The sequence below is a fragment of the Ascaphus truei genome, chromosome 4 (assembly GCF_040206685.1).
Source record: "Ascaphus truei isolate aAscTru1 chromosome 4, aAscTru1.hap1, whole genome shotgun sequence".
NCBI lineage: Eukaryota > Metazoa > Chordata > Amphibia > Anura > Ascaphidae > Ascaphus > Ascaphus truei.
Genome location: NC_134486.1, coordinates 208,909,795 through 208,930,588, shown reverse-complemented (window position 1 = coordinate 208,930,588; position 20,794 = coordinate 208,909,795). Strand labels below are relative to the sequence as shown.

At 40.0% G+C, this 20,794-nt stretch overlaps 1 protein-coding gene across 4 annotated transcripts in view; it reads left to right on the top strand.

The window, feature by feature from the left end:
• The window catches only part of LOC142493194 (uncharacterized), a 254,494-nt gene that overhangs the window by 117,481 nt on the left and 116,219 nt on the right, over nt 1-20,794 (top strand). For all 4 annotated transcript variants that reach the window (XM_075596808.1, XM_075596807.1, XM_075596805.1 and 1 more), the window contains exon 8: nt 1,689-3,033. In XM_075596808.1, coding sequence (XP_075452923.1) covers nt 1,689-3,033 — 1,345 coding nt within the window. The remainder of the gene's footprint in view (nt 1-1,688; nt 3,034-20,794) is intronic.

Here is a 20,794-nt window from a genome sequence, read left to right as displayed (position 1 = left end):
CTGTATTTTTGTTTTATTCATTTTTCATTGATTATCCTGTACAAATACAATTGTTCCTTTAAATTCATGAGAATCATTTGAACACCCCCACCCCCAAATAAAAATTACAGTAATATATAGTACAGTATACATTACAGTAGAATACACGACTAGTGTAGAATTAAAAAGCTAGTGATTAATTGTAAGAATAGTAAAAATTATTAAGCAAACCCATGTCGGAAAAAAAAGGATGTTTTTTTCTTTTTCAGACTTGAAATTGACATTGAATGAGAAGTCATTCTCGCCAAATCCCCCAGAAGGGCTTATCACACGTGCGCATGTGTGTGTGAAACCAGCCTCAAGAAGATTCTACAGTACACAGTTAAACAAAGCCTGGAATAAACCTTTAATGAATAGCTCTGGGGGAGGTGTCAATATGCAGTTCAATTCACTTTGGTTTGTTAGGCTTTCTGTGTGTGTGTGTGTGTGTGTGTGTGTGTGTGTGTGTGTGTGTGTGTGTGTGTGTGTGTGTGTGTGTGTGTGTGTGTGTGTGTGTGTGTGTGTGTGTCTCTGTTGGGTTGAAGCAGGATTATTAGTTCAATGAAATCTTTTTAACAGTTCATGTTTTGAACCCCCCCACCCCCAAATAAAAATGACAGTATGCCACCCACCTCATAAACATGACACTGTAGTGTAGAATTAAAAAGCTAGTGATTTGTAAGAATAGCAAAAATTGTTAAGCAAGCCCATGTCAAGAAGGAAAAAAAAAAAGGGATGTCTCTTTTTTTTTTTTTCAGACTTGAAATGCACAATTCAGAAAGTGGAGTCAGTATCACACTCATCTGGTTGTGCAGGATTATACCTTTACCTGTAGTTCAAAGACATACACGCATGCGCCTAAATGTGATGACGCATATGCGTTTCAACAAGGTTCCAATTAGGCATACTGTACACGCATGAGCGGAAAAAATATTTTACATTCGGAGGAAGAAGCGACATTGTATTTTTGTATTACTCCTTTTCCCTTTATTATCCTGTACAAATACAACACTTAATTCGTGAAAAATACTTTTGTTACTGTACTGTATGTGTGCTCATATTTTTAATCTGTGTATGGCTAAGGAGCCTCAGAAAGGACTTCTTTTCCATGTACACAATACAGTATGAACTCGTAACGTTAATTTTCAAATTACAATTACAGACACGTGAAGTACTGTACTGTACGGCAATAAAAGACAGGTTGAATTTCTATTGCGTAGATTTTTAAGACAACAACTCGCGATTGCCCACTTGAGTTTCTCGACGGTATTGCAGACAACGCTAAAATGCCATTTTCTGCACACGATAAAAACACGAGTCAACACGCGTCTTAAGGCAGTAAGGTTGGAAGAAATCACGCGCCATGACATGGGTATTCCGAGGTATACAACGCGTGAAGTGTTCGAATAACGGCCGCTGCATCTGTAGGGTGTTCTCAGCTCCTTTGTGGGCTGAATGACCTTATCTATCCTATATTGAGAATTAGGCAGGCTGAATAAGAACCAACAATAAAAAGGAGACTCAATATTGATATATTTAAATATTAAAATATAGGTAATATGAGTTAGAACTATTGGGGATTTGCATATACATAAAAGTAAATATTCTGTAATACAAATTTTAATTTATCTACTGTAACTAATGCAAATTGATATTTTCTCTTTTCTTAGGATACTTGTGAGACCAAGACTTCTAGAAAGACATTTCTGAAACGTAGGGAAGGCATAAGTAGATTTGAAAAAAAATGTGATAACCCAATTATAGAACAAAGAAGAAATTCTGTGACATATTTGTCTAGAAGAGTAAGCTTTGATGGTGAGCATCGGAATTCCTTGCCTAGTATACATGATGTAGGGAAGGTACAACTCAAAAATCGCCTTGTTTTACACAGGCAAGTCAGTAGCCCTTCAGTCATGTCCACTAGAGAAAAATATGCAAATGATGCTACCTCCAAAAATAATTCAACCAATAAATATGATAGCTGTGATGCCCTCCGTGGTCTGCAAAAACAGATACTTTCATATGAAAACATGCAAAGCACTGGAGAAACGTATGAGTTAAAACCACAAACGACCCAGGAGATAACGTGTAAAGAAAATGCAACCGTTCCTGCATTTCAAAAGGTAAATTGTACACCTACAAATGCTGTGCCAGCACAACCTAAAATTCCAATCTATCTTGCAAATGCTGACGGTTTTGAAATAGGAAGGACAACACAGAAAGGGAATCAGTGGCAGAACTCTAATGAAAACAGTATGCCTAAAAAGGACAAGTGTTCAGATCTTGAAAAGTGGACAGTGGCCATCACTATTAATGATCACAACAATCTTTCTGCTGATAATAAAGATCCAGCTAGCAAAAGTGGATTCAAGAAAGTAAATGACAAAATAATTAAAGTAACTGGAGAGTCATTCACACAACTTAACAGACAAATAAACAACAGAGGCATTGATAGACAAAGAACAGAGCAAAGGTCTGAAAATGGGCTTCACAGAAGAAACGCTAAGCCACTTGGTGAAACTGACAGTACATCTTCAGATAGTGATGATGATCCAAAATCTCATTGTTATCGTTTCCCTAGTCGTGATGCACCGCAGAAAGTTAGCCAGGTTGACAAACACTTAGATTTGTCTGACCCTGACTATGCTAGTGATAACCCTAGCGGAGAAGACGAAAAAAAGAAGCATTTGAAGTCATCAGGAAAGATTTTGTCAAGTCAACAAGATAACTCCTTGAGCACAAGCAGCAGTGAGCATAGCAAAGAAGATTTCAGGAGGCGGGGGAGCAAAGCTTTCTCATCATTTCGTAAGGCTTCTTTTCGTCACTCAAGACCAGCAAGGAAAGAGAAGGAACCTGATAAGAAAGGCGAGTGTGAAGACAGCACAAATTCAGTAGATCTGCAAAATCCGCCATCCACTTGTGATATTGTAGCATGCCTTTTTCCTGCTTTGAAGACTAAGACCGACCTCCCTGTAGACTTGGAGCCAGCAAAAAGATCAAGTGAAATGTATATGGGTAAGAAGCTAAAATGCTCTTCTCTTTGTTTGGACACTCTTAAATTTACAGATGTAGTAAACGTTATTACCCCATGTAACGTGAGTTAACACACAAAATAACTCATTAAATAACAGTTGTTTTATCTCCTTTACCATTGTTTTCAATATGACTATTGTTAAATAACGTGCCAGTGTTAACACAACGTGTTAATGGGTGCAATAACGTCTGCTACATCTGTATACTCATTTTGCTTACAGGTCTTGACAAGTCAAGTCTTAACGATTTGAAATGTTGTGTATTAAATCTTTCCATGCAGAACAAAGAAAGGAAGTTTGCCAGCACCATGCTTTTATGTATCATTGTTTCTATTGCTATTACTCTAGTTATTTGTCAAGAATGTAATGAAAGCTTTGTGACTTGTTACTGCATCAGAATGACAAGCTGCAAGAATGATGAACAAAGATATACAGGTAAACCCCGTTATAGCGCGGTCTTCGGGGTCCACCCCAAGACCACCGCGTTAGTAACGGGGTCGCGCTAATTTAAAAAAAAAATGGCCGCCGCGCGCCTGATCGGGAGGGAGTGAGGAGGGAGGGAAGGAAGGATGAGGTCTGCACAACATGCGGCCCGCATGCGGCCGGCCTGGCCTCTCTGTGCGGCCCGCGATGACTCTGGCCGGGCGCCAGTTAATTAAATAAATACATTTTAAAAAAGTTTTAAAAAATGGCGGCGATTCATCCCTCCTCCCTCCCTCTCCCAACCCCCTCCCTCTCCCTCCCAGCCCCCAGGTTTTGCGGTGCGCGATAGCAGGCTGCCGGGGAGGTCAGAGCATGCCGGGGGTGGGGCTTAGTACCGGGGAGAGAGGATGTGCTGAGCTGATCTAAAAGGTGTGTGTGTGTGTGTGCGTGTGTGTGTTAACCCAACATCAACCGGTGCGCTGAAGTCTTACGTTTTTTTAAAGCAGCATTACCACTTGCTTCAAACTGCATTCACTTCTCTATTTCACACAGATCTGCAGAACATGGCAGTCGTTTTAAAATTGTAGCACAGATGTAAAAAGGGTTTCAAGACATGGCAGCGACTGTGATTATTCCAAGAACTGCTCATCCCTAATTAAGCAGCTGTGGGTCTATTTAGAACTCATTCTTCGGTGACAGAGTATATTGGCACTGAAGGTGTTAAGTAAATTATGTATTTTAATGTCTTTTGGCCTAAATTAGAAACTAAATCTGTTCAGCATGTTAAATAATGCCACAGAGGATTAAAATGGTAAGTGAGGGGTTATATGTCAGGGATTTCTCCCTGATTCTGAGCTGGGGGGAAAAAAAACCCTTCATTTCACATTACTTTCTGCCTAATAAAGATTACAGATCCTCTTCCTTCATCTCCCAAATCTGACTTGCTAAGAGGTGCCAGCTGCAGAACACCTGGGCTGAGGTCACCTGCCGGGGGCTGCTATAGGATGTAATTAATGACGGGAGAGCACTGGAGCAAAGCCGGGATTTCCTGGCTGTAGAATGAGATCTCCTTTGGATCAGGTTTACTTGCTAAGGAGATGGGCATTTCTACTAACCTGTGTGCAGAAGTTATCCCTGCCCCAAAGAGCTTGCAGTGTAATTTAGACCAGCGTCTCCCACTTCAAAGGCCTGTACTGTAACAAGGCTCTTTGCCCCAGTCAGTAACTAAAAAGATTATCCCCCCCCCCCCCCCCCCTTCATTGAGGTTTAACGCTTTGCTGCCAGATGGTTTACTCTTTTCAATGCATTGCCGGGGAGGTCAGAGCATGCAGTGTGTGTGTGTGTGTGTGTGTGTGTGTGTGTGTGTGTGTGTGTGTGTGTGTGTGTGTGTGTGAAAAACGGGCTGGTGGGGGGGTGGGCTGCTGACATGTGAGGGGGGGGGTGGGCTGCTGACATGTGGGGGGGTGGGCTGCTGACATGTGAGGGGGGGTGGGCTGCTGACATGTGAGGGGGGGTGGGCTGCTGACATGTGAGGGGGGCGTGGGCTGCTGACATGTGAGGGGGGGTGGGCTGCTGACATGTGAGGGGGGTGGGCTGCTGACATGTGAGGGGGGGGTGGGCTGCTGACATGTGAGGGGGCGGTGGGCTGCTGATATGTGAGGGGGGGTGGGCTGCTGACATGTGAGGGGGGGTTGGGCTGCTGACATGTGAGGGGGGGTTGGGCTGCTGACATGTGAGGGGGGGGTGGGCTGTGAGAGCTGTGTGCTGTGAGAGTGTGCTGTGAGTAGTGCAGTGAGAGTGTGTGCTGTGAGAGTGTGCAGTGAGAGTGTTGCTATGAGCAGTGTGCAGTGAGTGTGTGCAGTGAGTGTGTGTGCAGTGAGTGCTGGGAGTGTGTGGTGTGTGCAGTGTGCAGTGGGAGTGTGTGCAGTGGAGGTGTGTGCAGTGGGAGTGTGTGCGTGCAGTGGGAGTGTGTGCGTGCAGTGGGTTGTGTGTGTGCAGTGGGACTGTGTGTGTGCAGTGTAGAGTGTGTGCAGTGTGTGCAGTGTGTGCAGTGTAGAGTGTGTGCAGTGTAGAGTGTGTGCAGTGTGTGCAGTGCGAGTGTGTGCAGTGTAGAGTGTGTGCAGTGAGAGTGTGTGCAGTGGTGCAGTGAGAGTGAGTGTTGGGAGTGTGTGCAGTGTGAGCAGTGTAGAGTGTGTGCAGTGTGTGCAGTGTAGAGTGTGTGCAGTGTGTGCAGGGAGTGTGTGCAGTGTGCAAAAAAAAAAAAAAAAATTTCAAAAAAGTTTTTTTTTTTTTTTTTAAACGGGAGCCATGTGAAAACCGCGGTATAACGGGGCGCGTTATAACGGGGTTTACCTGTATTCGTGTTTTAGTGCAATAGTGATTTAACTTACTTTATTTTTTATTACAAATACCTGTACTTATTTTGGGGAACTATATTTTTATCTCTTCACAAGGAATTCGTGTTACTTTTGCGCAATTTTTTTTTTTTTTTTAACTTTTCTGAATGTCCATTTTTTTATTACGTCATGTTAGGGCTGTACTTTCTTTACTGCAACTGTTGGAGTCTAATTCAACATGTTAATGTACAGTAAGAGATATATGAACAGGTCTAGTATTACTAGAAGGTGACCCCTTAAAGGTGCAATCCCTTAAAGAACCAATTTGTACTAATGGCAGTGGCATGTATTAAAGGGTTGCATCTGGTTGATGAATGCCCTTATACCAAAATCTGACACCCATACGTATTTTAAATAATTGTTAGTGTTCGTAAACACACAGTAGGGCCAGATTCACTAAAGGGTACTGAGCTTTAGCACTCCTAAACGTCTATTTATAAGTTGTGCTAAAGCTTAATACCCTTTAGGGCAGGGCTGCTCAAGTTCAGTCCTCAAGGACTACCAACAGGCCAAGTTTTTAAGGTAACACATACTTAAACAAGTTGCCTTAGTGGAAGTAATGCTAGATTAATTGGATTAGTACTGTATGTGTTAATTAGAAAAATCTTGAACATCTGGCCTGTTCGTAGCCCGTGAGGACTGAATTTGAGCACCTTTGCTTTAATCAATTTTGGCAATAGTAACGAGTTCTTGGGAAGGATTTGATTTCCTGTGGCTACTCCATTTTGTCCGATGTCATTGTGTGTTTAACAAGAATATAGAAAGCGTTGATGGCGCACTGCCAGAGAGTCCTGAGAAGATGAGTCAGGAACAAAAAATAGGCAGGCCACTCCAAGGATGAAAAAATGATGTGAAGTTTATTGCATGCTCATAAACGCACAAATGGTGGACAGGAAAACGCACCTACGCGTTTCGTACTAAGTGTACTTTATCAAGGTGACTATGGTGCTGTAAAAGCTGCTGCTTTATACTTATCTAAATCATTGCCAAACCAATAGGGTGATGCGCAGCCTTCGCGCGTCCCGCAGTGCCTACTGCACCGACACACTTTATTCGAGCAAATACCCAGTATGTACCTGGCAGATACCTGGAATGCGCCGCTCCTCACCTCTGACAAGCCCCGTTGCGTTTGCCTTCCCAGCCTGGGTTCATGCCTGGCTGACGGGCGGCTGATCTGTTAAATGATAATGATTAGGATTTAATAGGCTGCAATGCTTCGCGTGTCTACCAGATGGCATAAATTCATGAATTGTAATGCAGTATATATATATATATATACTGTGCAGTATTGCAGCCAGCGGGAATAAAATGCTTCAATCCCTGCCTGGAAAATACCTCAATGCACTCGGGCAGAAAACAGTCACAAACCTCAATACACCCGGGTATACCCGAATTCGTGGGACTAGCCGAGCTCGAATAAAGTGTGTCGCCAGTGTATGCATGCGAAATCTCGCGAGAGTGTTGCGCGCGCACCTAGAGGAAGGGCAGTGTGGGCAAACTTGTACAAACATAGCTGTGTATTCGGCTTCGGTCCGCCGAGTGACGACACAGCCGCGCGCCATGCCTGGTGGGCGCGCCCGCGTGACGTCACGTACAGGAGACCGGCCGAAACTAAGTGAAGTGTTTTTTTACAATAAAAATAACTTTATTAAACAAACAATATACGAACAAATAGATGGAAATATATAAAGAAAAATGTATACAGCGGAAATAAAGATGCTAACAAATAACTAGATGCTATATAGACAGCAGCCCTATGCAGTGGTATGGGGAAAACAGAGTAAAGCAAGAGTATAAAAGGGGTACATACAAAGATCTATATATATTAAAGTGATGAATGGATCCTACAGGGATAATGATATGTGATATAATAAATGGACTCTATAAGCACAGTTGAGTCTCTTAAATTAAGTACATCAAGTCCTATGAGCCACAGCTAATATATCCCATGATCCATCAACAAACTGTTTTGAATACATATATTTGGTATTAATTCCTAAAGTGTACCCATACAGTAGATATGCATAGGCAAGAATTAAAACACCTTGTTATCCAGAGGACAGAACAGTACACAGCATGATGATCATATAATACAATTGACATATATTCATAATAATGACATCCTTGCCTGTAATAAATTCACATAAAATACAATATAGAATATTGACATCTGTACTGTACATAACATAGGAGAATACGAATGTAAGAGAAATTATATCCCATTTATGAATGGATATATGTTACATGAAGACTATTTGTCTCATATAGCTTATTAGTGGTATTAATGTAGTGACCACCGAGTGGGAAATCTGTATTCTATTGATTCATCTACAGTAATAATATAACCAATATATGAATAATAAAGTAGTGAGCTACTATATATTATAGTTTGTGCATTACAACTAAGTCCTTAAACATAATAAAAGTGATATGTAAAGTAGTGATATATAAAAAGTGTATATTATTAAGAGAATCGGTATCACTAGTGGCAATTAATTATTCAGTTTAAGCATAAAGAAACAGAAATTAAATATTTAAATATATGAGTTTATAGAAAATGACTCAAATCCCAGTCGGTGTTCATGCCCAAAGGAGTTCTTGTTCTTAAGGTGAATATCCAAAAGGATTCTCGTCTATCAAGTTGTTTCATCCTGTCTCCTCCTCTTATAGGTATAGGAATATGTTCTATACCCTAAAATGTGAATGAGCCAATGCCGCCGTTCGGACAGCTAGAAAAATGCTTTGCAACTGGATGGTTCTGATCTGCATTATTGATGAGTCTTAAATGTTCGAGAATTCTAACTTTTAAACATCTAGTTGTCCGTCCTACGTACTGTAGGCGACACCCACATTTCAGTAAGTAAACAACATAAGAAGAGTTACAATTTATAAATGATTTTATAGTGTAATTTTTTCTAGTATTCGTAGAGGTGAAAATTCTACTTTTACTCATTTTTGAACAGGCTTTACAATGGGAACATGGATATGTTCCATGTGGTTTCCTAGATCTATCTTCATTAACGGATTCAAAGAGACTGGGGGACAAATGGTTCGACAGGGTTTTGGCCCGTTTGAAAATAACATTGGGGCCTGTAGCTATATAGGATTTTAAAACAGGATCCAGGGACAGAATGTCCCAATGCTTTTTAAGAATTTGTTTAATAGCTCCAGCTTGCTTACTAAAGGGGGTAATGAAGGAGGGACTCATATTAGATCTCGGTTGTTTAGGTTGTTTAACCAATAGTTTTTTCCTTTCCATAGAGGACACTTCTAAAAGCGTTTTGTCTAGGTCCCTTCTATTATACCCTCTCTGTAGAAAGCGTGTATGTAAGTCTGATGTTTGTATCATAAAGTCATCTTCGTTTGAACAGTTTCTGCGTGCCCTCATGAATTGGCTTTTAGGTATCCCTCTGAACATGGCGGGAGGGTGACAGCTGCTGGGCCTCAAAAGGGTATTACGTGAATTAAGTTTACGGTACAGTGTCGTTTGGATCTTTAAAGTGGTGTCTACGTATAGACATAAATCTAAATAGTTAATGTGCTGTGGATTATAAGTATGAGTGAATTGTAGATGGAAATTGTTAGTATTAAGTGACAAAATAAAATCATCTAAAAGTGTGACATCACCCTCCCAAATCAATAACAAATCATCAATATAACGTCTATAAAATAAAATGTGCTCCCTATATTTGTTCACTTCTCCAAACACGTGAAACAGCTCCCACCACCCCATAAAGAGGTTGGCGTACGAGGGGGCAAAGCTCGTACCCATGGCCGTTCCACGTGTCTGGAGATAGTGAACCCCATTAAAAAGAAAAAAATTGTGAGTGAGAAGAAAGTGAATTGAATCTAAAATAAACGTGACTTGTGCAGGTGATAAATCCGACCGGTTGAGGAAATACTCAGCAGCTGTCAATCCATGTTCATGGGAAATAATGGTATAAAGGGAGGTGACATCCAATGTCACCCATAGCAGATTAGGTCTCCATCTGAAGCCCTCCAGGGAACTAATAAGATGACTGCTGTCTCTAATGTAAGACGGTAGACACCATCCCCCAAAGACTGAATGCTGGAGACAATTGGTCTCCCTGGTGGGGAAACCAATGTCTTGTGAATCTTTGGGAGATGGTGAAACACGGCAGTGGTGGGATGGGGTCTGTATAGGAATTCCATGTCATTTTCATTCAATACTCCCAACATGGAGCCTACATCAAGTAAGTGCCTTAACTCCCTTGGTATTTTTGGGTGGGGTCAAGTGGAAGTACAGCATAGGAAGTCGTATCCCCCAGTTGGCGTAATGCCTCTTTTAGATAATCATCCCTATGCTGCACCACCACGGCTCCACCCTTGTCTGCGTTCTTAATTACCAATGATCGGTTATTCTTTAATTGCTCCAAAGCTATAACCTCCTCATCACTTAAGTTTTTGTTTTTACTGTATCGACATGGTGAATCAAATAGGAAACCCTTTTGTAACAACCTTAGGTCCCTCTCGACCAAATTTTCAAAGGTGGAGAGGAACCTACCCTTAGCAAAGGTGGGATAGAAAATTGATTGCTTTCTCAGACCAGTGTTAGATCTACCCAAGAACTCGTTATAATCCACAGTGGATTCAGTAGTTGTATACAATTCTTCAAGGTCCTGAATAGAACATTGTTCCCTAAAGGAAAATGCATTAATGCACTCTACCTCTGTTCCTATTAACCTGTCATTTATCTCATCAGGTATACTGATTGCTGTGTTTTCTGTGCTTTTAAAGAATTTTTTTAGAGTGCATTTTCTGACGAATTTATTAAGATCAATCATGGTCTGGAAAAGGTCAAAATTCGTATCTGGTACAAAACCCATACCCTTGTTAAGTAATGTAAGTTCAGTATTAGTGAGTTCTATGTTTGATAAGTTAATTACTGCATCACTTTCTCCTAAAAGTTCTTTTTCCTCTTGCTCGGTGCCCCTTTGTACTGACTTCTTGTTTTTCTTGCTCCGTCTTGTTCTTTTAAGTTTTTTGACCCAGATGGCTGTCCAGATGGCTCAGAGGGATTATATTGACGGGTTTTATATTCTGTATCTCTATCACGTTGTTTTTTCTCCCAAAAAGGCCGTTGCTCTTTAGGAGCCTCTGTCTCAGACTGAGAGTGTTCATCTTCATGTGTATTGAAAAATGATACAGTATGTCCCGTATTCTCTGTGTCAGATATATCTGAATCACCCCTTGACTTGAGAATAGACTTTTTGTTCCATGAGTCTGTAGTTCTATCTTCTGGTGTAGAGTGAGTGGGAAGTGTACTGCGGCTAGATCTCCTGTTAGGTGTAACCCTCTCCCATGTATACACCTGATTGCGTTGATAATCAAGCTTATCCCTGTCAAATTTTTGTTGTTTTCTAGATGTTATATCTTTTTCAAGATCTTTAATTGATTTTGCAAGATTTGTATCTAGGGCTCTAAAGCCCTCCATTTTAGAAAATTTAGCCAAATGTGTTTGGGATAATTTGATATCTTTCTCTAGATCACGTTTCTCTTTGGTTTTTACTTTTACAATCAGTGAGATAAGTTTAAAGGAACAGTCATTTAGAATGAGTTTCCATTCCTGTTCAAATTCTGAGTTGATAAAGCCAAAGGTTGGTGTCTTTTTTTTTTTTTTTTTTTTTGACTCGCAGTCCCCTTGGAATCCTCTTGACAAGCAAGTAGTTCTCCAAAAATATAAGATCCCACCAAAGCCTTGTATCATTAATGAGAAGTTTACTCAGTTTAGAAAACAGGTCATGTAGATCTGAGGTATCTTCACACTCTGCATCTGATTTGTTATCAAATAACCTTTGGGCTTTTTTGAATCTCTGTGTGTTGTCAAGATAATTGAAGACATAATCATCTGTAACATTCTGGGGATCCATATCCTCTGTATCCTCAATGTCCATGTTTAACAGGTATGGTGCTAGTATGCAATAAGCAGATATATTATTTCAATGTACAGTTCAATGTTTAGAGCACCAACCTGAAGTGTACTTCCCCTTTCCGGAAAAAAATGGGCAGGGGGTGAGCACGTGTGTGTGAAATCAGACATGCATGAAAAATCTTATCATAACAGCATATATAGTCTTCATATAAATTGGAGTGGCCACGACAAAAATGAAAGAACCGGTCCAATGAGCAATCACTGTAGAATATATATCACATAGAAGCAGAGTGAATGTGATGCTCTCAATTGATATCAGTCCTTATAGGACATCCAGTATTATAAAGGTCCACACAGGGTTAACCTTGGCCACGTTGGAGTGCCCCCAATAGAATTGATTAGCATCTGGTGGGGCAATTGTGGAGTCAGCCAGACCCTCACTGCATAACAATATTAGCAACCCAAACCAGTATATGAAAATAAGTGGTCAATGACCATGGTACGCAGGACAAATGAAAAGCACTATGGCTCTGTACCTGTACTACCAGGGGGGCACTCGTGTCGTCGGCGGCGTGCAATCCATCTTGTGATGATCCAAGGATATAGAAAGCGTTGATGGCGCACTGCCAGAGAGTCCTGAGAAGATGAGTCAGGAACAAAAAATAGGCAGGCCACTCCAAGGATGAAAAAATGATGTGAAGTTTATTGCATGCTGATAAACGCACAAATGGTGGACAGGAAAACGCACCTACGCGTTTCGTACTAAGTGTACTTTATCAAGGTGACTATGGTGCTGTAAAAGCTGCTGCTTTATACTTATCTAAATTCACTCACACTTATAATCCACAGCACATTAACTATTTAGATTTATGTCTATACGTAGACACCACTTTAAAGATCCAAACGACACTGTACCGTAAACTTAATTCACGTAATACCCTTTTGAGGCCCAGCAGCTGTCACCCTCCCGCCATGTTCAGAGGGATACCTAAAAGCCAATTCATGAGGGCACGCAGAAACTGTTCAAACGAAGATGACTTTATGATACAAGCATCAGACTTACATACACGCTTTCTACAGAGAGGGTATAATAGAAGGGACCTAGACAAAACGCTTTTAGAAGTGTCCTCTATGGAAAGGAAAAAACTATTGGTTAAACAACCTAAACAACCGAGATCTAATATGAGTCCCTCCTTCATTACCCCCTTTAGTAAGCAAGCTGGAGCTATTAAACAAATTCTTAAAAAGCATTGGGACATTCTGTCCCTGGATCCTGTTTTAAAACCCTATATAGCTACAGGCCCCAATGTTATTTTCAAACGGGCCAAAACCCTGTCGAACCATTTGTCCCCCAGTCTCTTTGAATCCGTTAATGAAGATAGATCTAGGAAACCACATGGAACATATCCATGTTCCCATTGTAAAGCCTGTTCAAAAATGAGTAAAAGTAGAATTTTCACCTCTACGAATACTAGAAAAAATTACACTATAAAATCATTTATAAATTGTAACTCTTCTTATGTTGTTTACTTACTGAAATGTGGGTGTGGCCTACAGTACGTGGGACGGACAACTAGATGTTTAAAAGTTAGAATTCTCGAACATTTAAGACTCATCAATAATGCAGATCAGAACCATCCAGTTGCAAAGCATTTTTCTAGCTGTCCGAACGGCGGCATTGGCTCATTCACATTTCAGGGTATAGAACATATTCCTATACCTATAAGAGGAGGAGACAGGACGAAACAACTTGATAGATGAGAATCCTTTTGGATCTTCACCTTAAGAACAAGAACTCCTTTGGGCATGAACACCGACTGGGATTTGAGTCATTTTCTATAAACTCATATATTTAAATATTTAATTTCTGTTTCTTTATGCTTAAACTGAATAATTAATTGCCACTAGTGATACCGATTCTCTTAATAATATACACTTTTTATATATCACTTCTTTACATATCACTTTTATTATGTTTAAGGACTTAGTTGTAATGCACAAACTATAATATATAGTAGCTCACTACTTTATTATTCATATATTGGTTATATTATTACTGTAGATGAATCAATAGAATACAGATTTCCCACTCGGTGGTCACTACATTAATACCACTAATAAGCTATATGAGACAAATAGTCTTCATGTAACATATATCCATTCATAAATGGGATATAATTTCTCTTACATTCGTATTCTCCTCTGTTATGTACAGTACAGATGTCAATATTCTATATTGTATTTTATGTGAATTTATTACAGGCAAGGATGTCATTATTATGAATATATGTCAATTGTATTATATGATCATCATGCTGTGTACTGTTCTGTCCTCTGGATAACAAGGTGTTTTAATTCTTGCCTATGCATATCTACTGTATGGGTACACTTTAGGAATTAATACCAAATATATGTATTCAAAACAGTTTGTTGATGGATCATGGGATATATTAGCTGTGGCTCATAGGACTTGATGTACTTAATTTAAGAGACTCAACTGTGCTTATAGAGTCCATTTATTATATCACATATCATTATCCCTGTAGGATCCATTCATCACTTTAATATATATAGATCTTTGTATGTACCCCTTTTATACTCTTGCTTTACTCTGTTTTCCCCATACCACTGCATAGGGCTGCTGTCTATATAGCATCTAGTTATTTGTTAGCATCTTTATTTCCGCTGTATACATTTTTCTTTATATATTTCCATCTATTTGTTCGTATATTGTTTGTTTAATAAAGTTATTTTTATTGTAAAAAAACACTTCACTTAGTTTCGGCCGGTCTCCTGTACGTGACGTCACGCGGGCGCGCCCACCAGGCATGGCGCGCGGCTGTGTCGTCACTCGGCGGACCGAAGCCGAATACACAGCTATGTTTGTACAAGTTTGCCCACACTGCCCTTCCTCTAGGTGCGCGCGCAACACTCTCGCGAGATTTCGCATGCATAGGCACTGCGGGACGCGCGAAGGCTGCGCATCGCCCTATTGGTTTGGCAATGATTTAGATAAGTATAAAGCAGCAGCTTTTACAGCACCATAGTCACCTTGATAAAGTACACTTAGTACGAAACGCGTAGGTGCGTTTTCCTGTCCACCATTTGTGCGTTTATCAGCATGCAATAAACTTCACATCATTTTTTCATCCTTGGAGTGGCCTGCCTATTTTTTGTTCCTGACTCATCTTCTCAGGACTCTCTGGCAGTGCGCCATCAACGCTATCTATATCCTTGGATCATCACAAGATGGATTGCACGCCGCCGACGACACGAGTGCCCCCCTGTTAGTACAGGTACAGAGCCATAGTGCTTTTCATTTGTCCTGCGTACCATGGTCATTGACCACTTATTTTCATATACTGGTTTGGGTTGCTAATATTGTTATGCAGTGAGGGTCTGGCTGACTCCACAATTGCCCCACCAGATGCTAATCAATTCTATTGGGGGCACTCCAACGTGGCCAAGGTTAACCCTGTGTCGACCTTTATAATACTGGATGTCCTATAAGGACTGGTATCAATTGAGAGCATCACATTCACTCTGCTTCTATGTGTTTAACAAGAGTTTGCACAACCAGAGCCTCTCTCACCTCCTCCCTTTATATTAATTAGCTCTTTGAACCTCATTGGGGCTTCTAAATTGGGGGGGGGGGGAGGCCTGCTCTTATCAATTTGTAATTTATTTACAGAGAAGTAAAAGAAGCCAAATTTTTGCTTTTGGCATTGTTAGATTAGTTTATGGAAGCCAGTTAGATTGTACATTGTTTAAAATAGGGCCGTGTTTGGTTTGCTGTGGAGTTGCACCTTTAAGGGAGTATTTGCATGACAACATCAGAATGCAGCTGATTAAGCAAATATTTGTTCTATTTACCAGAAAAATAAATTTACAGTGAGAATAATTTCATTGTGGGGTATTAATTGTAGCTTTGCTGTCTGACTAGGGGTTTCCTTTGACAATATATTTATTTTAAACAAAACAAAATTGCTTTATTATTTTGCTTTCATCACTTTCCCAGTTCAAAAAGTAACTGAATCTATAATATCCTGTTCTTAAGTCTTGCTGCTGTATCTGAAAAACAAAATTCTGTTGTCTGTGTTCAAATTATTTTAGGCTTTTTACATGACTAGGTTATTCTAGACTTAGCAAACAAATATTTATTTCTTATATATCCTCTTTTTCAGTGTTTCTCAACTCCAGTCCTTAAGTGCCACCAACAGGTCAGGTTTTATGGATATTCGTGCTTAAGAACAGGTGGCCATCTGTTCTAAAGACGAGATCCTTAAAACCTGACCTGTTGGTGGCACTTGAGTACCGGAGTTGAGAACCCCTGCTTTATGCCAAGACTTTTAAGACTGCTTTAAAAGGGGATGTTACCCATCGCAGACCAGTTATTCTTGTCCTACCTTAGCTGAGGATGACATCTGCAGATTAGCGGCAGTTTCTTTTTTCTTTATTTTTTGGAAAGTATTTTTTTTTCTCTAAAAGGACCGCTCTTATGTCACCCTGATGGGAGCAAGGAGGGGGTTTCCCTACCTCTTGCTTTACCTTAAGACCATCTGATTTCTTGCCGCTGTGGTAATTCAGCAGGAGCTATAACCATCCCTGTCCTCAGCACTGGAAGGAGTCTTCCTCCTGAAGCAGTCTTGGTGGCCCGCATGCCACAGCCTCTATCTAGTCTGCGGGAGTTTGGAGGTGACGTCACAACAGACTGTGGTGCGGTTTTTTTTGGCACCAAACTGTCTCTCCTAAGCCTCCAGTGCAGTTACGGGAGGAAGCTGGATCTGGATGGCAGGTATTTAAAAAGGGATTGTTTTTTTCCATACTTACTTGCTCCCTGGTAAATAGTAGCTTAGTAGCATTTCAGCTCGGTCTGCTGTTTCGATGGACCAGAAAGCTGAGCAGCCTCAGCAAGAAGCTCAGGTTTTGAAGCTTAGAAAAGCAGTCTCCAAAATTTGTTAAGCTACCTGCTCGCTACCCCAAGAGATTTGTTGCACAGATTGCATCAGAAAGATGGCTGATGAGCAAAATGCTACACAAATAACGAATTTCATTGATTGGATGAAGACTTTGCTTATGCAGTATTATGATAAAATACAGTCTCAGGAGTCTGTGAAAACCTCTGCATCCCAGAAACTATTAGATTTGTAGGCTGATAGCCTGATCAATTATTTGGAACAATATGGAATGCCCAAACGAACGTGGTATACTTGAGGTTAGACACTACAGACAAGCTCATAAATAATAGGAGGACTAAGTTAAATATTGAGGACTCCAGAGAGGAGCTGCGGTCCAGGACCAGGCCTTTTTATCCCCCAAAAAGTCATGTGGAACTTTTTCTGTTCACAGCTATATCAAGAACATTGTTTGTGAGGACAGAATGGGCATCATTGGAGAACAGTCATGACTAGGTAACTCATGAAAATGTACCTCTGCAGTGTAGAGAATTGCAGTAGCTGGGGAATACCAACAAAGGTGGATGAAGCAATCGCCAAACTGGTGATAAATACAGCGATTCCCCTAGAGGATAGATCATCCTTTAAAGATCCCATGAATCCCTAACAATATTCATCTATTGGGGTAACACTCAAATCAGCATCAGCAATGGCCTGTATTTCAAGAACTGTCAGTATCTGCATATCTAATCTGGAAGATAGGATTGAAGCTGGAACATCGAGACAGAAATAGCAAGGGGTCATGGAGGTAGAATGGGGGCAAGTGGGAGTTTGACAAGCAGCGAGACATCCATATTAAATACAGATAATACTAGAAAACTTCTAGACTAAACCCAATTGGCGTAGAAAGGCAGGAGCAGATAAGATAATAGTACAGTCTGAAAAAAAACTTAAATGCATGCTTGCTAATGCAAGAGGCCTGACAGATAAAGTGGGGGAGCTTGAATTAATAGCTACAATGGAGCAGTATGATATCATAGGCATTACTGAAACATAGTGGGATGAAACTCATGCCTGGGCAGTTAATTTAGAGGGTTGTTCCCTTTTTCGGAAGGATCGAGCAAATAGAAGAGGAGGTGGAGTATCTTTATATGTTAACCCAAATCTAAAACCTATTCTAAGGGAAGATGTTTAGGAAGAGAATTATGAAAATGTAGAGACCTTGTGGATAGAAATTAGCAGTGGAGGTAAAAGTACAAAGAAAATGTTTGTAGGGATATGCTATAAACCACCAAATATCTGTGGGATTGAGGAAGCCAAAATACTTTTGCAAATGGAGAAGGTATCAAAACTAGGTCATGTTTGCATAATGGGTGATTTAAATTATCCAGACATAGACTGGGGCAGTGAGATTATCATTACAAAAAGGAAAGAGTTTTTTTAGGATGCTTAAAGACAATTACATGACCCAAATTATTGAGGAACCAACCAGGAAAGGGGCAATACTGAATTTGGTAATATGAAACAATGTAGAAGTAGTAACAAATATTCAAGTCCTGGAACATTTGGGTAACAGTAATCATACAGATGCAGCGGCTCTTATCCGAACATTTCACGAGCCGTTTTCGTGAACTCTGCTGTATTTCACGCGGCATTCACTCGTTCTTCTTCCGTGAATGCTGCCATGAATACCACCAATCGCACCCATAATCTTCTACAGTTAGAGGATTTCTGTATGGCTAAGGAGCCTCAGAAAACACTTCTTTTCCATGTACAGTATACAGTATGAACTCGTAACGTTAATCTTCAAATTACTTCGATTTTTAGATTTTAAGACAACAACACCTGATAAAAACACTAGTAAACACGCGTCTTACCGCAGGAAAGTTTGAAGAAATCATGCGGCACGACCTGGGTATGCCCAGGAATATCAATCGTGATATGTACGTATAACGGCCGCTGCATCTGTAACATGGTCTCATTTAAAATAAATTATCAAATAATGGATTACTCGGGTTCAACAAAGAATTTAAACTTTAGAAACGCATATTTTAATAAACTGAGGACTAATCTGCAAAGTATAAATTGGGATGATGTTTTTGCAGGGAAAAATCTGGAGTATAAATGAGCAGTCTAAAACATTGTTAGAAAGGCACATGTATCAGTGTATACCCTTGGGTAATAAGTATAAAATAAATAAGTCTAAACCAATGTGGCTAAATAAACATATAGGGGAGGAAATGGGAAAGAAGAGACAAGCATTTAGATTCTTGCAGTCAGAAGGGACAGAGGCATCATATCAGAATTATAAGGAATGTAGCAAAAGTGGAAAAAAGCAATCAAATTAGAAAAATGGATAATGAAAAAAGAATTGCAATAGAAATGAAGATTAACTCTAAAAAGTACTTTAAGTACTTTAATAACAAAAAAAAATAGAAAAGAAAATATCGGACCCTTTCAGTGTGAAATGGACAGGCAGATTATTGGAGATGAGGAAAAAAGCAGTGGAACAAATCCTTTGCCTCTGTGTTTACCAGGGAAGTATCAATTGCAATAGTAGTGCCACAGGAGAAAGCCACAACCTCTACAGTATATTAACAAACAATTGGTTAACTGAGGAAAAGTTTATAGGCGGCATGATAAAATGAAAGTTAATAAAGCACCTGGCCCCGATTGCATACATCCAAGAGTTCTTAAGGAGTTAAGTTCAGTTATAGCCAAACACTTACATTTAATATTCAAGGACTCCATTTCCACAGGCTTAGTACCACAAGATTGGCGTAAAGCATATGTGGTGCCTATATTTAAAAGGGGAGCTAGATCGCAACTGGGAAATTACAGATGGTAAGCTCTGACATCAATAGTGGGGAAGCTGCTTGAAGGTTTAGTACTGGATAATATTCAGGAATACCTAATGAAAAACAAAACTATTAGTAATAGTCAGTATGGATTTATGAAGGATAGCTCATGCCAAACTAACCTCATTAGTTTCTTTGAGGAGGTAAGTAGGAATTTAGACCATGGTAATGCAGTTGATGTGGTCTACTTAGATTTTACAAATGGGTTTAATACAGTTCACACAAGAGGTTGGTGTAGAAAATAAAGCAAATTGGAATTGGGAAAAATATTTGCATCTGGATTGAAAACTAGTTGAAGGATAGACAACAGAGAGTTGTCATAAATTGAACTTTTTCAGGTTGACTAAAGTTGTGAGTGGAGTACCTCAGGTATTGTTACCGTAACCCGTGCTTTTTAACTTCTTTCTTAATGACCTTGGGGTTGGCATCGAGAGCAAAGTCTTCATCTTTTCTGATGACACTAAATTGTGTAAGGTAGTAGAATGAGAGCATGATGTAATTCCTCTCCGGAAGGACTTGGAGAGACTAGAATCTTGGTCAGGTAAATGGCATAGGAGGTTTAATACAGATAAATGTAAGGTTATGCATTTGGGACACAAGAATCAACTGGCGACTTACACATTAAATGGGGATAAATTGGGAGAATCCTTGATGGAGAAGGATTTAGGAGTGCTTGTAGACAGCAGGCTTAGCATTAGTGCCCAAAATCATGTAGTAGCTGCAAAAGCAAACAAGATATTATCTTGCATTAAAGGGGCAATGGATGAAAGGGAAGTAAACATAATTATGCCCAGTTATAAAGCATTAGTACGACCACACCTTGAATATGGAGTACAATTTTGGACACTACTTCTTAGAAAAGACATTATGGAACTAGAGAGATTGCAGAGAAGAGCCACCAAAAGTATAAAGGGGGTGGATAATCTGATTTATGAGTAGCGGCTAATGAAATTATGTTTGTTTACATTAGAAAAGAGACATCTAAGAGGGGATATGATAACTATATTCAAATATATTCGGGAACAGTACAAAGAGCTTTCAAAATAATTATTTATCCCATGGGCAGTACAAAGGACACAGGGTCACCCCTTAAGGTTGGAGGGAATGACATTTTACCAGCAACAAAGGAAAGGGTTCTTTACAGTAAGGGCAGTTAAAATGTGGAATTCATTGCCCATGGAGACTGTGATGGCAGATACAATAGATATGTTCAGAAAAAGTTTGGACATCTTTTTAGAAAGGAAAGGTTTACAGGGATATACCTAATAAGTAAACATGG